The sequence below is a fragment of the Gracilinanus agilis genome, chromosome 3, assembly GCF_016433145.1.
Source record: "Gracilinanus agilis isolate LMUSP501 chromosome 3, AgileGrace, whole genome shotgun sequence".
NCBI lineage: Eukaryota > Metazoa > Chordata > Mammalia > Didelphimorphia > Didelphidae > Gracilinanus > Gracilinanus agilis.
Window position 1 is genome coordinate 579015782 of NC_058132.1, and position 23331 is coordinate 579039112.

Below are 23331 nucleotides of genomic sequence, written 5' to 3' on the forward strand. Positions count from 1 at the left end.
CATTGAATTTGACCTCATACTACTGTTCTTATTCTCTAGTTTTTTAGTTTTTGTAAATATCCTTTAATATATATGCTTCATCAAACTTTTCATAAACACATATATGAACTTATATTTATTCAGATTAATTTTGCTATTTTTAATATTCCATTTTCTTTCAGTAACTAGTTCCTTTTATCTCACCAAATTATTTAAATATGAAATAGCATGTCTTGATTTTTAGTTCCCTCTCCATCACAAAATCTGAAAGAAATACCTTTCTGAATCCCAAATGTTTGTCTTTTGTTCATCTATTGAGTACTTTTAGAACATATAGTTTCCAGGTGGCTGCCACCTGGAAATTGCATCAAGTTTGAAATTTTTAAATGAATCTACGCTATAATGAGCAGCGATATTTTTCAAAGGATCAGTTAACCTCCGCGTGCTATTACCATCAAAAAACCACTAATTAAAAATTTATTGGCAAGTTAGATCTATTTTGAATATTCAATATTGTTATTTCTTCCACTGCAACTTGTTTTATAATTACTGAGGGAAAAATGTGAAAATATTAATTTCAAAATAACATTAACATTTAGAAAGTTGGGATGGATGGAATAAATATAATAGCTAGTGCCTTGGTTAATTCGATTGGGAGAAATAGAATTCAGTTAATTTTATTATAATTTTATCATATATTTGTATAATAATTTTATTCATTTTCTGTTTATATGTGAAAAATATTTTAGATTTTCTTATAGTTCAATTCAATAAATATCTATTGAAAGCATACTTGGTGGTAGGAATTGTGCTAGAATTTGTGAATACAAAGACAGTAATAAACAATTATTTCCACTGGAATCATCTAAGACTCCTGCTTTTCTCTTCCGTATAGAAAGTCAAGCTTTTTTTGGTCAAGCTTTTACCTTCCTTGCTATAACTGTTTTGTCATTCACTGTGTTAATGGTTCTTAATTTTTCTCTTTCACATCTAAATTTCTGTATGTTCAGCTTCTTGCTCAGATATAGAATGCTATAAATTTTCTGTAAACTATTTACAGTTGCTCTCTTGCCTCCAATTTATTTACTTCTCATGCCTCAATAAGAAGGTTTTCAGTGGATGGTGGATTGTTTATTTTTTTCCTTTGTGCTTTTTTGACTCTTTTGTTCATTTTTCTATCTCCTTGTGTCATAATTGGATAATATTTTGGATTTGGATGGGGGCATTCTTAAATGACTTGATGTTTAATAAGCAAATGACTAGATGACCACTTAGAGGTGCCTTTTGGGTATGGGTTGTATTACTTTGCCAATAAGGTTCAGTCTAATTTTAATATTTTCCAATTCTGTGATAACATTAAAGCATAGAATAAGCATTTTAAAATGATTATTAAGCTTTTTGAATAAAAGCAACACAAAATTCTAAAAAAATGACTATATAGAGAATAATACTACATATGTAAATAGGTAACACAGTAGATAGAGAATTGGACTTAGATTTGTGAAAAGGAATTTTTTATTCCCTTTGTCTGTTTTAAGTTAATCAATCAGGAACTTGAAGGTACCCCTACTTAACACTTAGTAAGTCATAAACCAAGAGAGTTCACACTTACTTAGTCCTAAAAGACCATAAGCACGCTCAGCAACACCCCAACCCCCACTCACACTGCTAGGCAAATTGAGATACAGGCCTCCCTCAGGAAGAGCCACCAAGGCAGCAGAATGAATCAGAATGCCCTTGGCTGTTTTTTATAAGCTGTTTTATCCATGTGACTTCCTTTCTCTCTGGTTTCTCCTTCCTATCACTGTGGGCTGGTCTGTCACATCTCAGGAACCAAAGTCTCTCAATTTGCCCAGCACTACAAGGCGGAGGTGGGGGGGCATCTTTTAGAACTATGAGCTCTCTTGATTTGTGACTTAGTAAGTGTTAAGTAGTGGTACTTAATTGATTAACTTGAAATAGACAAAGGGAATAAAAAATTCCCTTTCACAGATTCAAGAAGACAGGATTTTGGGGTGCAGCTAGGTCCTCGGTGGATAGAGAGCGTAAAGATGATATATTTGGAGAGGGTTGGAAGTTAAATGTTTACACAGGCTTAGATGCCATTCTGGGCCTCTCTCTCCTATCACTGTTACTGAGAGGGCGAGGGGTATTCTATGTGTGAAGATGAGAATTAACAGAGAATAGACAAATGATGGTAAGCTGGTCAGGGTTTCCTCTTCGGGATAATAACGCTAGGTCCCCAGACTTGGCAGCCCAAGAATCCCCTTCAAGTCAAACCCCCTTGCCAGATCAAATACTCATCAAGAGTCTTGGGCTGTTGGAGCCAAGGCCTGAGCTGACAGCCTTTCTCTCTCCCTCTTGTTCCCTCTGTTTCCCTTTACCAAGAATATCGCAATCTGACTGCTTTCTCAAGTTATTTATTATTATTATTATTAATATGTAAGAGATGGGATAGAGGGTAGTGGTAGAAGGGGGTCCCTAATCTATCCCACTGACAAGGTTCCTCTTCCTGGTCAGTGGACCAGGAATTCTCCTTCCCTCCCTTATCTCTATAATCCTAAACTAATAACTAATTGATAATGAAATCAGAGGTCTATGTTGTAAGGCTGGATAGACTGAAGAGTCTTCTAGGTTGGGCCTCAGCTTCAGGGGACGGGGGCTGTTCGTTGACCCATTTGGGCACTGGTATATTCAGGAACTCTTTCTCGATGATGTTAGAAGAATTCAGGAACAACACAGGTCTTCAGGCTATCCAGCTGTCTAAGGAAAACCTTTGGATAGCCTCCTCTGGATCTCGAGGTAGGCAAGAGTCCTTCCTCTCTCACCACTTTTGGAAACCTGTCTTTATAAGAGCCAAGCATAGAGATCAGAGGTCCTGAGTTCAAATCTGTCCTCAAGACACTGACTAGCCCTGTGATCCTTACCCATCATTATTTAGCTTTTACTGCTCTTCTTTCTTAGAACTGATGTTTAGCATTGTCTCTAAGATGGAAGGTAATGGTTTAAAGAAGAAGAAGAAAAGAGGAGGAGGAGGAGGAGGAGAGCAGCAGTAGTGGTAATTAGCAGTAATTTGGAAATGTTCATAGTGATTTCAGAATGTGAGCTTTTATTCTTCCCCTTCCCATGTCCAAATTACATATATTTTTGTTTTCCTAATTGTTTGTGTGCTTAGAGAATATTTCTTTCCCTTTTACTTTAAAACTGAGAGGCATTTATTTCTATCTGTCTATTTATATAAAACAGCTGAAAAATAGTTTTAGAATTAATACAGTTAATCATTTAACAATACATAATTTTCTTTCAACTGAGAGAAAAGAATAAAAGTAGAAGTAATATTGTTGGCATAGGAAAAAATTCTCTCTCTTAGATTAGATTCTCTGCCTTAAGTCTCTCTGTATATTCCAATCTATTCTGTACTTGGTTGTGAAAGCAATTTCTATATAGCGTAAGTCTAACCCATTCCATGTCATTTTTAAATAATGTTCTGTGACTCACATTCATGTTCAAACATAAATTGTTATCTTTGCTGTTTTAAATGTTTTATAACCATAACCCTTCCTACCTTTCTAATACTTTGTTCCTCTATCAAACTTTAGAATCTAACTAAACCGAGTTACCTGTGACTTTTCCCATAAAACACTCCATCTCTAATTCTATGCATTTTTTCTATCACCCATACCTAGAGTGTTTTTCCTCATCATCTAAATCACATAGTTCCCCTAAGTTTCCTTCAAAATTCTGCTCATATCCCTCTTTTTTCAAGTGGTCTTTCCCATTCCCTCTAATTACCAGTGCTTTTCTCTCTATAATTATCATTTATGTTCTATATATACATTTAATATCTGCCCTTATTAATGTGTTGTCATCCCTATTAGAATGTGAGTTTCTTGCAGGCAAGTATAGTTTTTGTCTTTGTTTATATCCCAGAAATAATAATAGTACAGGGAGCATAGTCAGGACTGAATAAACGCTTTTTATCTTATTGTCCTTTGCAACTTTTAGAGCTCTGTATTTTATAGACAAATATCAGATATTATCAAGTGCTACAGTGATCAGATTCTTAAATAACTTCTAATTTCTAGGTAAGAGTATATGGAATTAAATGAATATGTAGCTACACATTTTTTTCCTTCAAAGGTTATGTAACTTACATAAGAATAATTCTGTTAATTCTTAACTGTGCTATGTTGTTTTTTTAAATCATAGGATACTACAAAAAATTATCTTCCTTTAGTTTATGATATCTGTACTGTTTCCTTGATGTTTAAGCAGTCCTTATGGAAATTAATTTACCTGAATCTTGGTACTTTAAGAATAAATGTAGAATTTCTTTGTAAGCACTTCTTGGAATAATGAACAGCATGCTGAAGTGGATATTTACAAAAAGATTAGTGTTTAATTATACACAATTTAATTCAAGTATATATCAGCTTTGATGGCATTTAAAAAAAAATCACTGAACATACTAGGCCCTTAGGGTACAGATGAAAAAGATATAAAGTTTATTCTCAATGGTTACCTTAAATTTAAAGATCAATTTATTACTTTCTTTATTGTTAAGTTTCCAAAATACCTTACATTTAAAATCTTTGTAATGACAGAACAATTAAAAGGATGTTATATCTTTTGACTATTTTCAATTCCTGTTAGGGAATTGCTTAAGACAGTGACTGGCAAACTATGGCCTGGATCTGGCCACCAGGGAATAGTTTGCCTGTCACTGCATTAGATGATTACTCTGGCCCCATTCGAACTAGGCAGGACTCATCAGAGAACCATAAGTTTGGGGTTTTGGTGGTAAATAAAGCAAGGAATCCAGCCACAAGGCCTCCTCCAAGACAGGGGGCCTCTCAGGAAGCTCCTCAAGAGTCAGCCTTTTCACTCACCCATGTGGTAGTCCAAAGAGAAGATCCAAGATCAGTGTTACCAGAAGCAGTCCAAGTGCTACTATGAGGCCTCCTCCAAAATGGAAGCTAGTCTCTTAGGAAACTAGGAAAGGAGTCATTCCTTTTCATTCACCCACCAAAGTAGTCCAGGAGTCAGAATCTTAAGTCGAAGCCCCTATCCAAGCCACAGTCTCCATTGAAGTTTCCTCTAAGACTATCTTCAGGAGACACTCTGCACCAGATTGAACTTCACCAGACTCCTCCAGCCTAAGGATTTAATGACTTTTATGGTGGTTTCCTCTCTTTTCTCCTTTTCACAGGGGCCAATCACAGCCTCCAAATTGTCCAGCACTGGTAGGATTGACTTCTAACCTCTAAACGTGTTAACTCTCCTTCTAGGATTCACATGTTTCTGAATGTGTGAACTCCCCAAATAATTCAGTCTCTGGCTGTTTAAGCTAGAAAAAGATGGAGCTCTCCCAGTATCTTACTGGCCTCCCACCCTGCACCAAGCAGGGTGTGAATTCACCAAGTGGTTCTTAGCTTCTCTATCTAGTTCAAGCTTGTGTTGATTCAGTCAAAAGATAGACAAAGGAGAGTTAATCCTGTCCTCACAATCTAGTGAGGTAATAAGTAGGGGTACTGAAGTTATATACATATATACTGAACTTAACCAAAGCTTTAACTCCAACTAGGCATAGAGAACAAAGGATTTCCTTTTCACTCATAAGTGTAAACTGTGAAAAATATGGATATTTGGAGGGTACCAGAGATGTTACAATATAATCTAAATGGTTGTGGGTACACACACTGGGCTGTAGGAGAGACAGGACCAGGATGGAGAGATCAGAGTAAACAACTAAGCTGCTGATAACTGAAAAGAATGTCACCAACTGTCACCAGCTCACCACTAGGCCAGAGTCTTAGAAACCAGCAGACAAGGTAAAAGGTTTTAATAGGTTTAATTATGTTCAACTAAAAGGTGGGATAGGGAATTCTACACTAAAACCTAAATGGCAAAACCACAGGGTAAAGGGAGAACTTAACTTCTCTAATACTAATTGACCTAGTCCAAGCTGGGCACAAAGGAGCTGTTTTGGAGTCTCTGGGGGGCTGCTTCAAACCTGGTTCCAGCCAGGCTTGACCAGCACAGCTAAAGGCCTGTGGGTAGCTTTGAGGATTTCTCACTGTAATCCACAGATGATTTCAGGATGTCAAAAGCCAAGGTGGTCCAAGGTATCCAAGTAGAGTGAGTGTGTTTGAGATGCTGTCCATCAGATGCCACAAACTCCTCCTCACCTTGGTGCTGCTCTGTAAGCCTTGTCCCCTTGCCAGATGCCACCAGCACACAGTATCCCAGGGAAAACAGGATGCAGGGTGTCCTTAACTCTGAGATCTCCCAGGGATAACAACAGTTTGTGCCAACCCCTAATGGAGTCTCTCTCAGAGCACAAGCACCTACTTCCTGCTCCTTCATTCCATCTTGGAATGCTCCAGCTACAACCCTTCCTCCTAGATACATCATTAATACTTAATAACTAATCTTCCTCACAACAAAACTCAGAATAGACAAAGAGAATGAAGAATTTCCTTTCACATTATTGCCTCCATAGTCAAATATACAACAGTATTTTTGACTGAAAGTTGTTCACCACCTTGCCTCTTCCTATTTTTCCAGTCTTCCCACACCTACCTCTGTGTATTTAACTATCTGGTAGGACCTTATTTCTTGCCATTCCTTGCAACACAACAATCCCTTTCCTGACTTGGTGACTTTTCACTATGCTTACAGTACTCTCAAATCCATTTGCTGGCTTCCATGACTTCCTTTAAGACTCCACTCAAATCCTACCTTTGCAGAGGACTCTTCCCATTCCATATTTCCTCCCACTGTTATTATCTTGTTTGTACATAGTTGTTTGCTTCTTTGCTTCCCCATTAGAATAAGGACAGATTTTGCTATTCTTTATATTCCCAGCACTTACCAAATGCCTGCCACAATCTTAAGTGCTTAATATGAGGTTGGTAATTGACTGGGACAAGCAATTTCCATTGAGTAATGATAAAAGAAGCCAGGTTCCAAAATATTGAAAAGTGAGTGAAAAAAGAGGTACTTGGCGAAATGATAACAAGTAACTTTGGCTAGGGATGTGGTTAAGAAAAGGAGGCAATAAATAGTAGTGTTAGAAGATAGTAGATTTTAAATGAGGGTTATTTAATAGTGAGGAAGAATTTGTTACATTTGTAGCTGCTACTGAAGGATTCAGTAGATGGGAGGAGATTAAAGATTTGAGAGAAATCAGGAGTAGGACTCATCTCTAGAGATGATAGCATTTTCTTTTCTAATTTGATCAGCTTTTGAAATAACATTTTTTTTCTCTTCAAACATGACATTATTGGCATTTTTTTCATGTATTTCCTTCATTCCATTTAACATTTTGAAAGGGATTTTTATGTTACTTCAAACTGTATGCAATTATGGATCTTAGAGTTAAATGATTAATCTTCAATAAATTGTATCATTTTTCCTGACTTGTGCTTTTTCCATAAGTATATGTATTTATATTTTACTGTGACTGTTTTTACAATTATTATGTCTTTTAGAACATTATACTTTTTAATTAATATGATTTCCTTGATGTTGAGATCTTTAATATACCATATTTAGTCTCTGTAGAAAACCTGGAGAAGAACTTGAAACAGATGGGAAGGCAACTTCAGCAGCTTGAGAAGGATTTGGATTCCTTTCCTTCCCCTGAGGACAAGCATGACAAGTTTCTAACAAAGATGTCCATATCCTTTTGCCAGTTAACAATACTTAAAAGACAGCCTACTGAAGATTTACTTAGTGTTTCAAATTTATTTGTATTACTTGTATGTAAATTTCAGCATTCAGAGTTTTTAAAGTTTTACCTTTTCATTACCATAAAGTAATTGACCAAATATTCAAAGACAGTAGAACATAGTTTTACCTCAAAGTGAAATATATTGATTTGTGTCTAATGACACCTTTACTTCCTTGGACTGGCTTGAGACACATTATTTCTCAGTTTTTTACCTTTAATATTTCTTCCTCTCTTGGCATCATATACTGATGTGAATTAAAATAGCATTCAAATCATGTTTATTCAATATAAGTGTAAAATTATGGTATGATTTACTGAAATATTGGAGAATTTTAAGAATAAAGCAAAAAACCATGGGTTTTTTTATATGTCCATTCTTAATGGTATAAATTAGTTAAGATCAAAATATTGTTGTTTCTTCTCATTCTTGAGAAAATTCAGATTATAATTCTCCACAAATTTTAGTTTTCATTTTAGTTTTCAGTTTTATCAGTGGTTTCCACAAAAAAAAAGGACTTTTAATGCCAGTTGAACAAAATTTAAAAAAAAAATAATTTCATCTTATAAACATACATTCTTCCTATTAGTTGAAGGCCTCCTTTCAGTTAAGTTTTTCTTTCTTATCACTAACTTTGTATATTAATATGGTGAGATGATGAAGTATTAAACTAATTCTAAAACTAATATTGGGTTACTTTGTAACTAGTGCTGTGAAAATGAACTGATATATTACCTTTTATGCAATAGAGTACTATAATTGTATAATATAAACATTCCACATGGATTTCTAAATTCTGCATGAAAGCCTTTAAAAATTGAGCTTTTATAAACAGACATTTCTTATGCCTTTTTTTTAACTGAAGCACTTAGAAACACATACTGTCTCTTCTCAGCCTTTATCCACTATTACTTCCATCATATCATAAAATCAAATGTGGTTTGTCTCTTATTAGTACTTATTGCCCACATTTTCTTTCAAAATTTTCCTTGGTCCTTTCCCCAAATAATATAGAAATATATTGCACAAAAAGTAAAATTAATGAATATGTTTGTTATCAGTGGCATCTTTTCTCCTCTAGGTTCATATGAGATAGATTTCCATTAGTATGATAAAATTTTAAGCATAATTATTTATTCATTTATGCAAAATATTTAAGCATAATTTAAAGCAAACAATAGGTTATGTTTTGACTGAAGAAATCCAAGTTCTATATTTATTAAATTTACAAAATTAGAAAATTTACCAAAAATATTTTTATGTCGATGATTTATAAGTTATACATTCTTTATGTTGTTTTTACTTCATTTGGCATTAGGGTAAGGTTATACTTGTAACAGACATGCCAACATAATGTCATTAATGATTTTCATTAAATTGTATTATTGCATTTAAATATTCATCTAAATCATTCAGCTATTATTTTAATCATTAGCTACAGCCAACTGAATTAGTTATATTCACCTGTTATTTTTCCCTGTGGGCATCCAGCAATTTGGAAATGGTAGACTTGCATGTGGCTTTTGGTAATGCTTTGTAAGTGCATTAATTAAAAAGCCCCAATTTCAGGAAAACAGGAGCTGTAATAAATTGCTAGGCAGAGGAAATTTGATGTAAAGGTTAGTGGATTCTACTCAGCATAATGAAGTCTGGACCTATCCAAACTTGTATTAATATGACGTGGAAAGCTTTGAGTGATGTTAGTGTCTTGAAAGGCATGCAGCTCATAAAAAGCAACCAGCATGCAATCAGAAGAGGAAGGATAGTGCTTTGTGGGAAACAATTTTTCATTCTGAGTACAATTACATTTCATGGGTAAGCTAGTGACTACATCCTGTAACTAAATATCACAACTTAGAAGCCTCTAATGAACTGATTAGCATTCTTCTATCTTTTAGAAGTCAGATATGTGAGCATTTGGTATGCTTTCATATTGACAAAGCTTATAATCATAAATATTTTTTTCAGACTTCATATTGCTCTAGTTTTCCATTCCTCTTAGTTAGACAAACTAGTCTAAAAGCAATTAAATCTATTTACTGAAAAGCCTTGTTTACATTTGGAATGGCAAAGAAGTGAGGCTTAGAATATTAAATGCATTTTTGTAGATCATACTAGAATGCCAAAGTGTATGATTTTCTTAGATCTTGCAAATGAAAGAATTTAGGGACAATAAAAGATACTTTTAATAAATATGTATTGAGCCAGAGTTTTGAAAATTAACTTTTCTACTCTATTAGTGTTTTAAGCTGAGCATTTTTGTTAAGTATACAAATATGTGATTCAAGAAAGAATTGTCTGATATTCAAAATTATGAAATAATAGTTTGCATAATTAGTGTAGTAAAATCACAACAATTTCTTAAATCTACACATAGTTTAAATGGTTTTCTTCCAGTAGATGAATAAGGATTCTGTTAGCTCTATCTTGTAAATAATTTTTTTTTTTGCAAGAATTAGATGTGAAGACATTTTTCTCTTTGGAATTTAGGTATAGTTTTAAATTTCTTTAGTGATTAAGTTTAAGTTAGCAAATTGTCAAGATACACCTTTGTAATAAATTTGCTCGGAAGTACTTCTTTCCCCCAAAAATATTAATTTAGCATTTTTTTCCCTCAGAAACTCTAGTCTGAGAGTATTGCATTATATCAGTTTGGAGAGTTGCTTTAATGATATATTATATTTTATGCTCTTCAGGATGTTAATACTACTAAAAATGTGATTGGAACAAATAAAACAATTAATTGTAAATTAGAATATTATGAGTAGAAAAGAGATATCCAAAAAAAAGTATTAAGAGAAATGTCAAAAGACAGAGAAAGAACAATTTTATTTAAAGAATCTTGATGCAATCATTATTGTTTCTTTTTTCTTTTTCAGAGTAGATTTCTTGATAGTTGCTAAATTGGTTGACTCCCCAGACCTCCCAAAAGCTCTTTATCAAAGCCATATGAATGATCAGTAATGGTTTACATATAATCCAATACTACCATATAATACAATAATACCAAAACCCTACTTCCTTTCCGATTCAGATATTTACTATGATAAAAATGACAACCAAAACTTCATAGCTGGTTTTCTAACATCATATAATTTGCATGTTCTTCCTCATGTTCATCGCTTAGATCATATGTTCTTAGAAAAACTACTAAAAGGGGAAGCTAGATGGCTCAGTAGATTGAAAGCCAGGCCTAGAGATGGGAGGTCCTGGGTTCACATCTGGCCTCAGACACTTTCTAGCTGTGTGACCCTGGGCAAGCCACTTACCTACAGATTCCTTTCCCATACTGTTCTTCTGCCTTGGGAACCAGTACACAGTATTGAAGGTTAACCAGTACACAGATGGAAGGTCAGTTATTTTTTTTTTTAAAGTAAAAAAAAGAACTACTAAAATATATGAAATAAAAAGGTGCAGTCATGATCCTAATGTTATCAGTTAGTGTTTTTATTCAGTTTTTTAATTTCAAAATTATAATTGTTTCATATTTGTTCTTCATACTTACCAAATGAATTATTCAGCATGAGTTTTTTACTTAATAATCTGACCAAAACAACACATTATTTCAACTATCACACCTGCTTTGTGTAAGATGTTCTCTACATGTTAAGGAGAATCTTACATATTAGGAGCAAAGTCTTAATTACCTGAGAAATTAAGTAATACAGACAGTAATTCAGAGAATGTTACTAGCTAATCCAAATTTGTACTGTAGGGAATAAATACTCTGAGTTTGTAGAAAGGAGTAATCAGTGTAATCATCCCCTTTTTGAAAGAAAAGTCTTCGTAAAATTTAGTAAGTAATAAAGCAACACTCAGGTAGAAATATTTGGGAAACTTTGGAGATGTGTGACAATTTGGGACTAAAGAGGCAAATTGCTCTGAATGAGTAAGAAATATTTATTTTTCAATAGAAAGTTTTTATATTTTCTTTATAACAGTCTTTAATGTTCCCTTAAAAATTGTCCTAATATATTTACATTTTAGTTTAATTTATAAAATTTTAACTTTTTATGCAAATTTTCATGTATACATTTATTTTTGAAGCAGTATGGTAAGATTTGTCATGTGACTAGTTTCCTTTTAGAAAGAAAATTATATCAATAATGATTTTAATAAAAATAAGATATTACAATAAATAATATATTTGTGTTGCTTATCTAAATTAATTTTAAGTATATTATTCTGATGGAATCCTTCTAATCAGAGAAAAATTTTGATAGGTTGAGAGTCAACCATTTGCATTATATTTTTTTTTTTAAACCCTTGTACTTCGGTGTATTGTCTCATAGGTGGAAGAGTGGTAAGGGTGGGCAATGGGGGTCAAGTGACTTGCCCAGGGTCACACATCTGGGAAGTGTCTGAGGCCGGGTTTGAACCTAGGACCTCCTGTCTCTAGGCCTGACTCTCACTCCACTGAGCTACCCAGCTGCCCTGCATTATATTTTAATATACAAATTGAAAAATCTAGTAACATCAGAAGATTTGCCTCATTACAATAATGTCAATCAGATGCCAATCTAAGTTTAAAAATAATCTTAACCAGACCCCAGGCACTCTTTTTTTCTGACCCATTTCTGGTCATAATAGACCACATAGATTATCATCTAGAGCAGTGCTGGGCAAACTTTTTAAAGAGGGGGCCAAAGGAAAGGAAATGCTCATGTGTCAGTCAGTTTCTAAGGCAACTCTTTCGAAGTTTCATTGTATTGTATCCTACTCATTGTAGTCGTCAGATTAGGAATAATGTCACTCAGCCAGATAGAACATTTCAGGGGGCTGCATCTGGCCTGCAGGCTGTAGTTTTCCCATCACTGATTTAGAGGAAAAGGAAAATGTAACTTTAGCTGCAAATTAATGAGTAAAACACTGTCCATTTATCACAAGGACAATAAATTAAATGTAGATTAATGAATTTTAAGGCCACAACTTCTAATTATTTTTTTGAGCACTCTTCTTTCCTTTTTAAAACAATTTTGTGTCAAGGTCAAGTTTCTGAATAAAGTTCAGTATTATTAATAGTTTATTGATATGCTATTATTCTGATTTACCCTAATTCACTATATTACTGGAATAAAAGTAGTTGGAATTTTTTCTTGTTAAATTCATTTTTTTCCCATTGAGTTGAGAAGTATAAGAAATGACATTCCCAGGAAAACTATTCTCATGAGATCTTTAGTAGTGCCATTTCGTAATAATTTTTTTTCACAACCTAATTGCTTACTTAATTCCAGGGCCTTACTATATATAAATAATCAGATATTTGTTACTATAGCATTTTAAGTACAGTATATCCCAATTTCCCATCCTATGCTATTTTTTATTGAATAGGTTAAAAAAATTAAAAATAAAATCACTTAATATTCCATTTCCCAAATATGTTTAGAATAAGAAACAACCAAAAAATTGTGATCAATAACTGAAAATAGTTACCTTTTTCATTATTTGGCATCAGAATCCCATATCAAAATCCCACAGCATTAGTAATTCACTCCATTTCCTGATTTTTTTTCAAAATGGTTATCAATACTATATAACTATCTAAATTAGTTTTCTAAATCTCACCCTGCTTTACCTATGTTGTCAGAAATGTATAATTGAAAGACATTTACCTGTTATAAACATCAAGAAATAGATATTTGCCAAATTTCTTTAAAAGTCATTTAAGTTGTGGAAGAAATTATATATTTCCAGGCCAACAGGTCCAACAATACATACCATTGTTTGCTCAGCATGATGAGATTTTTTAATATAAAATTAAATATTAACAAAATGAGTAAGTATTGTATATACCCAATATTTTGGCAATCAAATAGCTATATTAACTGTGTTATAAATTTCAGAGTTGTTTATTTTGTACTTAATTATCAATTTTCCCTGAAATTGTACAAGTATGTGAAATAAGACTAAAAATCCTTACCCTCAATTAAAATTTTTATTTTTGCATACTGATGTGAAAAATAGTTTTCTCATATATTATATTTTTCCCAAGAACAAAAAAAGGGCAATATCATGTAGTTTGAGGTTGAATATCTGATCTACCTATAGGTACTTCATAAATTTTATGTTTCCTCAGAAAATATTCACAGTAGCACTTGATGTTTTGGCAGTAGAATATGTGAAGATAGGATTAACTTTTTCCTGCCTAATTTTAAATTTAATTTAAAAAAAGCAAAGACATCCCTGCTTAAGTAGAGAAAGTTCACAAACCACTTACTAAAGTGGTTTATACCTCCAGAAGTAACTGACTGCCCCCTGGGTAGTGCTAAGCAAATTTAAAGACTGCAATTGGTCCCAGAAAAATGGAGGAAGGCTCAGGAAGTGACATGGAAAAAGCACTACTATAAAAGCCCTGAACTTCCTCTCCAAAATTCACTTTTCTCCTTCGGACTTGACCATGGAGGAGCTCCAACTTGGGACCTTGGCTTGAACCAGGATTTTGACTCTTGGACTCCTTCTGGTAAGACTGCTAATGGATTCTCCCTTTGAAACCAGTACTTTTCACCAGTGAGTGAAAAGCTGACTCTCTTCCTGGCTCCTGGAGAAATTAGTTTCTGGAGAGGCCTCCCCTCCTTGGAGGGGACCTTGTGGTTGAAACCCTTGCTTTATTCACCATGGATCCTCTGGCTAAGGGTCCTCCAGTACAAGGTTAATGAACCCTGCCTGGTTTGAGCTGGACGGAAGTAAATATCTAGTGTGATAGGATAGATATCTTCTCTCCCAGCTTTCTCATTTCTCTACTTTCACTCTTTATACCTTTTTGTAAATAAATTTCTAAAAAGTTATTTTGACTTGAGTTATAAATCATCGACCACATTTCTCTTATATTTAGTCCAACCATTTCTCTTCAGAGTTTTTAAATTTAAATTAAATTTAAAAGTAGGCAGGAGAAAGTTAATCCTATCTTCACAAATGTGTGTTATAAGAGTATGTTGTGAGGAGTCAAACCATTAACAGTTGTTGTTGGATACTTCAAATGATTAGTGGAAACCTGTGTTAAATATGTAAGCAATGTTTTTTCTTTGATATTTTTGAGAAGATATTCATGTATATGAATCTTTCAGAATTATTTCACATACCTATCTGATGTTCCAAATATGAACACTACCCAAAGGAACTCATCTCCTTCCTCTTCCACGAATTATTTTAAGCCACAGTAATCCTTCCTTTCATTGGAAACAAAATCTATCCTCATACTACTTGTTTTTTCTTTTCTTACCTTGTTTTCTATGCTTTAGCCTTGTACTGTCATCTCCTTCAGAGTTGCTTTTTCTTAGTTTGCCCACAGCACCAGATGCTCAAACAACATTTCTGTAATTCAGAAAACAGTCTATCAGTTTGTGCGATTTGTTAATGAAAGAAGTCTGAAGCCTTGCCACCACCCCACAAAATTCTTACAGAAAATGGTTTCATGCTAGTGATAGTTTGTATAAAAAAGTGTTTGGTGATTGACTCATATCAACCCTATAATTGTTACTTTTTGCTGTCACAAAGTTACTGAGATTGAAGGTATACAAAAGTTGTCTCATTCATAAGTTTATCTTTCTAGGTGTGTAAGTTTGGTCTTTTGTTTAATGTAGAGTTATTCATTGAAGCATGACTTTAGAGCTAGTAGGTAAAAAAAGTCCAAATAAATTAGCTAAAACTATATCAGATGAACAGATTTATAAATTGGAAGAACTTCTTCTTTAAAAGAAAGTTACAGTTCTTTTTCCCCAAGCCAATAATTTTTCCTGGTCTCACCAGGAAGCTGTCATTTCATGATTCTTTTACAGTTGGCTTCTTAAATTGTCAATGTGTAAGTGAGCTTTACTACTACTATAATCATGGCTAATTGGAATGTTACCTCACTCCTGTGATCATAGCTACAAAGTTTTTCCATTATACTCAAGTTAGCAACTCTCACATATTTTTCTTTAGCATGTGTTTGTAATTTTTATGTGTAAAATATGTTTTTACAGCAGTTAAACAATAACCACTGTTTTAAGATAGCATAAGATGGACTTATAATTAGAATTATAAGATGTAAAACTCTGTCAATCTAAGAAAGGCACTTTTAAAAAAACCCTTACCTTCCACTTTAGAATCTATACTCAGTATTGGTCCCAAGGCAGAAGAGAGTGGTAAGGGCTAGGCAGTGGGAATTAAGTCACTTGCCCAACTGGAAAATGAGTTAATTAAGGTACTTCTTAATATCTTTTTCTTCTATTTTCAAATCTGTTATTAAATTGAAAAATCTATTTTCTCTCCCCAAATAAATAAGAATAAAAGGAAATCAGAATCCATGCAACAAATGTGTAGTCAGAAGGCCAAATATCTGTCTTTCTCAATCTGCCTTTTTGTAAGATGTATAGCCTATTTTTCCTCATAGATCTTAAGGTTGGCCATTGCACTGATCAATTTTTAAATCTCTTATCTTTACAATTTTGTTATTGTATTAACTTTCTCTTTTCTACTTACTCCATTTTATATCAGTTAAATAAAAGTCCTCCCATTGTTCTCTGCAGTCATCCCTTTTGTAATTTCTTATAACAGCATTGCATTTATATAACATAATCATTCCTTAGTTGAAAGACATCTCCTAGTTTCCAGTTATTTTCCACCACAAAAAACAAACAGCTGCTATAGATATTTTGGTACAAATTTTTTGGTACATTTCCTTTCCTTTTTCTTTGAAGATTAGACCTAATAGGAGTATTGCTAGGTCAAAAGGTCTACAATTTAGTGACTGTGTGAATACTTTCAAATTATTTTCCACAATGACCAAACCAATTAACAGAGACACCAAGAGTACATTAATAGCCTTGCTTTCCTATCACTCCTCCAACATTTATCATTTTCTTTGTTAACTTCCCAATGTAATGAGTATGCTTCTATAGCATTGCCTTATTTCCAATTTGTCTTTGAGTGATTTAATTTGGAGTATTGTTTCATGTGGACAATTATTGTTTTCTCCTATATCTTTTGACTACTTACCTATTGGAGAATGCCTCTTAGCATTTTAAATTTGAATCAGTCCTAAAAGTCTTAGTGAGTTTTTAAGCTTTAATTGCCTTCATATACTTAAGACTTTTGGGATACATTGTATATCTTAAAAATGAGACTGAAACTTAATGTTAAAGTTTTTCTCCAGTGCATTACCATTTTGGTCTTACATAGATTGCTTTTTCTGGTGTGTAGAACTTCTTAATTTAATGTAATCAAATTTTCCACTGTTATCTACTCTGTATCCTGTTTGGTCATGAACTGCTCCCTTATACTTAAATCTAAAAGTTAACTTTTTTCATTGTCTTTCTGATTTATAACATCTTACCTTATATCAGAGTCATGTAAATAGAACTTAGCTTAGCATATGTTGTGAGATGATCATCTCTCCATAGCTTCTTTCAGATTGATTTTATGTTTTTTTCATTAATTTTTTTTGATTAATGGATACAATTTTTAACCTGTGTTATCAATTTGATTATTATTGTTTTGCTGTATAGTTTGACATCTGGTACTCCTTTTTAGCTTTTATGACTTACCTACTTAATTTGTTTCTATCAGAGTTCATTGGGAATAATTTGAAGATTACTGTTTTTCTTGGCTTGTTTATGGAGAAGTTGGTTGGGAAATGGATCTTTGTCCTTCAATTCTTCCTTTCAAGAGAAAGAGAAAGAATCAGCTTTTATAAGCTACATGGTCTGTCAGGTTAATGTTTTTCACTATATAATGTTCCACATGTTTTCATTTAAATAATTAACCATGTAAAATTTTGAGACTCTCACATCTCTTAATTTCCTCCCACCCCAAATTATGTTGGTTTCTAGCCTTGTTGTCCCAACTAACAAGGTTTTTTTTTTAAGTCCAGTAACTTAAGCTCTCTGATCCTTATTTTTTTTCATTCTTAAAATGGAGTTGATATAATTTTCTATCTCAATGTTGTTTTTATCATCGAAAGAAAAATGACCAAAATATATTTGTAGATCACTCTTTAACATGAACATCACATATCACTAGGTATAAATATGAAAAAGGGTAAAGTTTTCATCTTTAAAATGTTGGATTAATTTAGACTTATCAAACTAGAATTTATATAAATTTAAAAATTACACTGATAAGAATTTTACTGTCCTTTGAAAGAGATTAATAGCAATCATATGTTAATGCTACAGGGGCAATAGATTTTTGTAAGTGAGACATTCAACCTTTAATTCTCTATATCCCTACTACCTTAACTATAGCATACAGTTTTGTTATCTCTGCAAAAGAACAATTCCAAAAAATTTCAAAAATGCATGAAAACATGGAAAAATCATACCAGAGCATAATGGTCTACTACGTCATTGACATGAAGAAGGTGTCTGTGGAAGAATTTTTTACTGATTTGAGTAACTTCAGAACTACATTCATGGTAAAGTAAATCTATTTTGATCTTTTAAAAGTGTAATTTTGTCCTTATAATATCTCATTTAATATTATCCTTGATTTATTTAATTGCTTTATTCCTACTTTTGTACCCATTAGCCAGCAGTAAGGCTTTATTTTTTAAATTTCCAGATTCTAAATCTATGTACTTTTCCTTGCCACATTAAACTTTTATTAGAAATTTTCTTTGAAAAAGAGGTAAGTCTTGAAGTTCTTTATGTCTTTTCATAAAGTACTCCTCCCAAGTGATTACAAAGCACATTTTAAATGAATTTTTGGCTATGAATTTACTTTATATTCAAGATCAATTTTGTATTCTTAAGGTATAATTTTATCAAAATAAGTATAGCTCTATGAGATTTTATTCCCCCCCTCCCACAACCTCTTTTTCTTAATACTTTTTACAATAAATTACCTGGAATTTACCTTGAAATAGATTTTAAATGACATGGATTTCCTTTAGGTTTTTAAAGAGGGATGTTTCTCTTGGATTTAGAATGCTTTCATTTAAGAATTTAGAGCCTGATTTGAAAAGTAGTAGCTGATTCGATGCAAAACCCACATATTAAAGTGAGAATTGTTTAATCTTTAAGGATACAGGTAAAAATGTTTCCCAACTAAAAGAAAAGTTACTGTTATTCTTAGTAGTTTTCTTTATATATCTTAGTAATTATCTTTATCTTTTAAGGAACATTTGGAAGAAGAAGTCTTGAAGTATAAAATATTAGAACTTTAGTGACATCTATTTATAGATAACTTTATTTTGAGGCACATATTTTGAGTCACTCAAACTACCTGTGACTCAGATAAGTTCATGTGGACTGCAGGAAGAGATTATTTTAATTCTTGAAATAAAATATTATATCTAAACTAGTAAATAAAAAAAACTACTATAAAACAAAGACATGATTCTCTTCAAATTTGAAGGAAATGTGTAAATGGAAGCTTAGTTTTGTTACTATATGTATTACTTGAAGAAAACTATTAGATGGGACTCATGAACATTGTATTTTGTGGAGAAATTGTTCTTTGAAAACTTTGAAAAATGGTTATTCTTTGTATTCATTTTATATTTAAATTGTTTACAAGGAGAATGATGGAGGATTACAAAAAAAGTAGATTCATATTTTCCATTCTTCAAATGTATTAAAAAATAACAAGTAAATATAGACTGTCAGAATCATGAGTAGATGTTTTGTGACTATCAGAATCAGGACTAAATGATTTGTATATTTAACATTTGCAGTTGGAATCATAAGACTTAAGAGTTGGAACAGATTTCATAGATGCTGATTTTAGATGAATAAACAGTCCCAGAGAAGTTAATCAACAAGTATTTATTAAGGCACTATATGCCACTTATGCTAAGCACTGGGGGACTAAATGAAGCATTCCTCACTTAAAAGGATTATAAGTCTAAAGGAGAGAACAAGAATATATGTAAATAGTTATATATAAACACATGTGTGTGTATGAATATATACATACCCAATAAATATTAAAGAATAATGAAAAAGTAATTACATTTAATGCTTAAAAGTAAGGGCCCCAACAGTTTTAGATGAGATACTCAGGATTAGTTATATACCCTGTCAAATACTGTAATAAAATTGAGAAGGATTGAGAAAAGTCCTTTTGGATTTGATAAGTGGTCATAGATTATTGGTTAATCTAGAACAGTTTTAGGTGAATAATAAAGATTACAAAACAGATGAAAAAGAATTGAGAAGTGAAAGAAATGTAGGCAATGAGTTTCGCTTTGAAAATGAGGAAAATTCTATGATGACCAAGAGTATGATTTTTGTCAAGGGAGAGGGGTGTGTGTGTGTGTGTGTGTGTGTGTGTGTGTGTGTGTGTGTGTGTGTGTATTTAAGATAAAAGAAACCCTTAGCATGTTTACAGGTGGGAGATTTCAAACCAGTAGATAGGGATAGATTGGAGGTGAGAAAGGCAATGATTTGGACACAGTCTTTGGGAGGAGGTCCAGGAAGGCATTAATGTTACAACTATAGATATTGACTTTGCCAAGAAGATAAGGCCATCTTTTCATCAATAATTGGACTATTGGAGTTAAAAGGGATTATGACTAAAATTTTTGAGATCATTTGCAGAGATGTCAATATTCTGTTCCATACACTCCCGAGGTTGACTAGAAAATATAATTGTGGGGTCAGTTGATAGCTCTGTTGATTGCGTGCTAGGCCTGGACATGAGAGCACCTGGTTTCAAATCTGACCTCAGACATTTCCTGCATATGTGACCCTGGGAAAGTCACTTAACTCCTATTGTCTACTCCTTACCAATTTTCTGCTTTGGAACCAATAATATACAATATTGATTTCTAAGAGAGAAGGTAAAGAGTTTAAATAAGACAAAGAAAGAAAGAGGCAGAGTGTTGGAATCTTACTTTGAAGGAAGCCAGAAATTCTAGGGTGAATTGAAGAGGGAATCCTTTTGAGGAAAGGGGGTCTGCAAGAAAGACATGGATATAGGAAATAAAATATCACATACCGGGAAGCTCAAGTAGACAATTTTTCTGGAATGCTGAGTAAACAATGTAAGATAAGTCTTCAAAAGTGATTAGAGTTAAATTGTGGGGATTTTTAATGCCGTATAGTGAAGTTGACTTTTGCTTTGAAGACTTTCAGCTTAGCAGTTTTATGGGAGATGGATTATAGAATTGGGACAAAAGCCACAGGAAAGACCACTTAGAAGGCTGTCACAATAGTCTAGATGAGACATGATGAAGCCCTGAACTAGGCCCTGTTGGTGGAGAGAGGAGCATGAGGGGAAGAGGTGTTTGGAAGTTAAAATCAAGCCTTGGCAACTGGCAAAATCAAGTGCTAGATGCAAAGTAAGAAGACTTGAGTCATGTAAGAAAATATTTAGCAGCCATGTTGAGTCAACATGATGGATAGTTACGTGCTTGGAATGTAGAATGGACTGAGCATGGCATGAGCCAAAAGCAATTAGGCTCAGGTATAAAAGGAAGGGTTGATAACAATCAAGAACTTTGATCAGCAATATATAAGAGAGGATTCATAAATAATATAGTCATCTTGATATATTTAAGGATTTCCAATTCCCACTTTCACAACCATTACCCAGCTCCTCCTTCCTTAGATCTATTAAATTATTAGATCATCTTAAGACTACAACTTGCCTGAGCTTCATCAAAGATCTAGTGGGCTCTGGTTGATTATATCCTGTGCCAGCTTAAGGAAGGGATTTGTTATATTCCTTCAACATTAGTGATCAAATCTTCAGTCAGAAAAAGGGCATTATCAAAGTCACAGGGCTTCAGTTGGGCAGAGTTAGCTGAATTCCTCTATCAGCTGATTCCTAGCTTGGTTGTTAGCCCTAGGATACTGTAGTTATCTCGGGTTTAGAATAAGGATATTCTTCACATTCTCCTTTAACATCAGCTGCTTGGGGGGTTCACTCCTGCAGCTTGGTGTCCCATTTAGGATTCAACACCCTCAATTAATCCAAGCCCAAGATTGACCATGACAGTTATGATCTTAGCTCCAATTATTATGCTGCTAGTAACTTCTGTTATGAAGAAGTAGGCAATCTTGGTAGTGAGGATGGATAAAGGTGATAAGGTGATAGGAATGAAGGGGATAGCTGAGTGTAGGGAAGGGATAAATGAGGTAGTATATAGGAAGGTGAAGGAATGAATGGGAGGGGCTGCTCAAACAGGCTAGTCAGTGAGGCTAGAGACAGAGGTCCTGTGAGGAAATAGACTGGATCCTTCAGGCAGGGAAAGTATCTCTAGGATACAAGAGGAATTGGGCCAGTCAGAATTGATTAGATCTGGCTGGAGAATTTTCTCTTGTTAATTTCTAAGGTCCCTTTGAGGGAGGAGTCAAAGGCTCCTCCCTGCCAGTGAAATTGATGTTTGCAGGAAGTCTCAGCTGGGTACTTCCTACCCAAGATGGATGCCTAGGTTTCCCTCAAGAAATAAATTTCTTCCCCTTCACCCTTTGCCTTAATATTCAATACAATGATTCACCAGAGGCTTTTGTGTAGGTAACAAAGGGGATTTATTAATGTTAGAGGTAAGCTAAGGGAAAGAGGGTTTCAGGGTTTGTAGCTGCTGCTAGGGAGAAAGCTGGTGTTGGGGGAAGGGTCACAGGAGATAGGGGTTAGACTGAGAGAGACAGGCTTAGGAAGGCTTTACTGCCCTGAAGTAAAGTATTTATCAGATCACTTAATAAGGGGTGACTTGATTTAGGATGCCCTATTTGTCTACAGAAACTAAACCTACAATGTCCAACCATCAAAACCACTCTTCCTCCCAGGGCTCAAAGGGAAATTCAGGGGAAATAGCAGGGATCAGATGGAGAGATCAGGGAGAGGTCCAGAGAAATCAGACTAGGTCCAAATGCCCCAAAAGACAAAAGCACAGGCCAAAAACCAAAGCCAATAGGCAAAAGCCCCTCAGTTGGAGCTTCAGGACTATTTATAGTCTCAGGCTCTAACTGCTTTTCTGTGAACATTCTAAACTTCTAACTGCCAGGGCTGTTACAGTTGAATTTGCAAAAGCAAAAAGCTCCTGCTGCAACCCTGCATTACTTATTGAATTGGATATGGCAGGGTAAAATACAAGAAGGCTAGAAAAGGTGGGGGTTAGGGTGGAGGTGGAGCTAGATCATTAAGGTCTTTGAAAGCTAAACAAAGGCTTTTGTATTTGATCCGGGGGACCATAGGGAATCCCTAGAATTTACTGAGTAGGGCAGTGACATCAGATACTTGCATATGGAAGTAGTTAGTGTTATCTTCTAGATATTCCTTTTGAAAGATGATATTTGACTGGATGTAGTGATGCTTAGACATATTGTAAAGCCTCTTCAGTGAGATTATTATTAGAAGAGTTATTAGAAAATTTTCTCCAAACTCTACACAGAAAAAAAAGTGGACCAAGAATAGCTAATGCCCACATTATTATAGGCAGTTATATGTAGAACTAGATATCAAGACATATGTCATGAACAGACACTGTGATTGAACAATGATTTAGACTTAGAAAAGAGAAGAGGAAGAAAGTTGATTTAATAATTAGCATAGTTTTGTTTTTGATGATCTCAAAGCTTTTTTTCTGAAACGAATTCCTTCATGTTTAAAACTTTTCTCCTTATCATATTGTATGGCTTTGAATTGTGGAATATCATAATGTACAGACAATTAAAATTGATTGTCACCCAAGGGA

The 23331-nt window shown here is 33.8% G+C and overlaps 1 protein-coding gene across 1 annotated transcript in view; it reads left to right on the forward strand.

Moving 5' to 3' along the window:
* DIAPH3 (diaphanous related formin 3) overlaps positions 1-23331 on the forward strand; it is a 423660-nt gene that overhangs the window by 236538 nt on the left and 163791 nt on the right. The window contains exons 23-24 of the mRNA XM_044670603.1: positions 7537-7661; positions 17941-18105. Coding sequence (XP_044526538.1) covers positions 7537-7661; positions 17941-18105 — 290 coding nt within the window. The remainder of the gene's footprint in view (positions 1-7536; positions 7662-17940; positions 18106-23331) is intronic.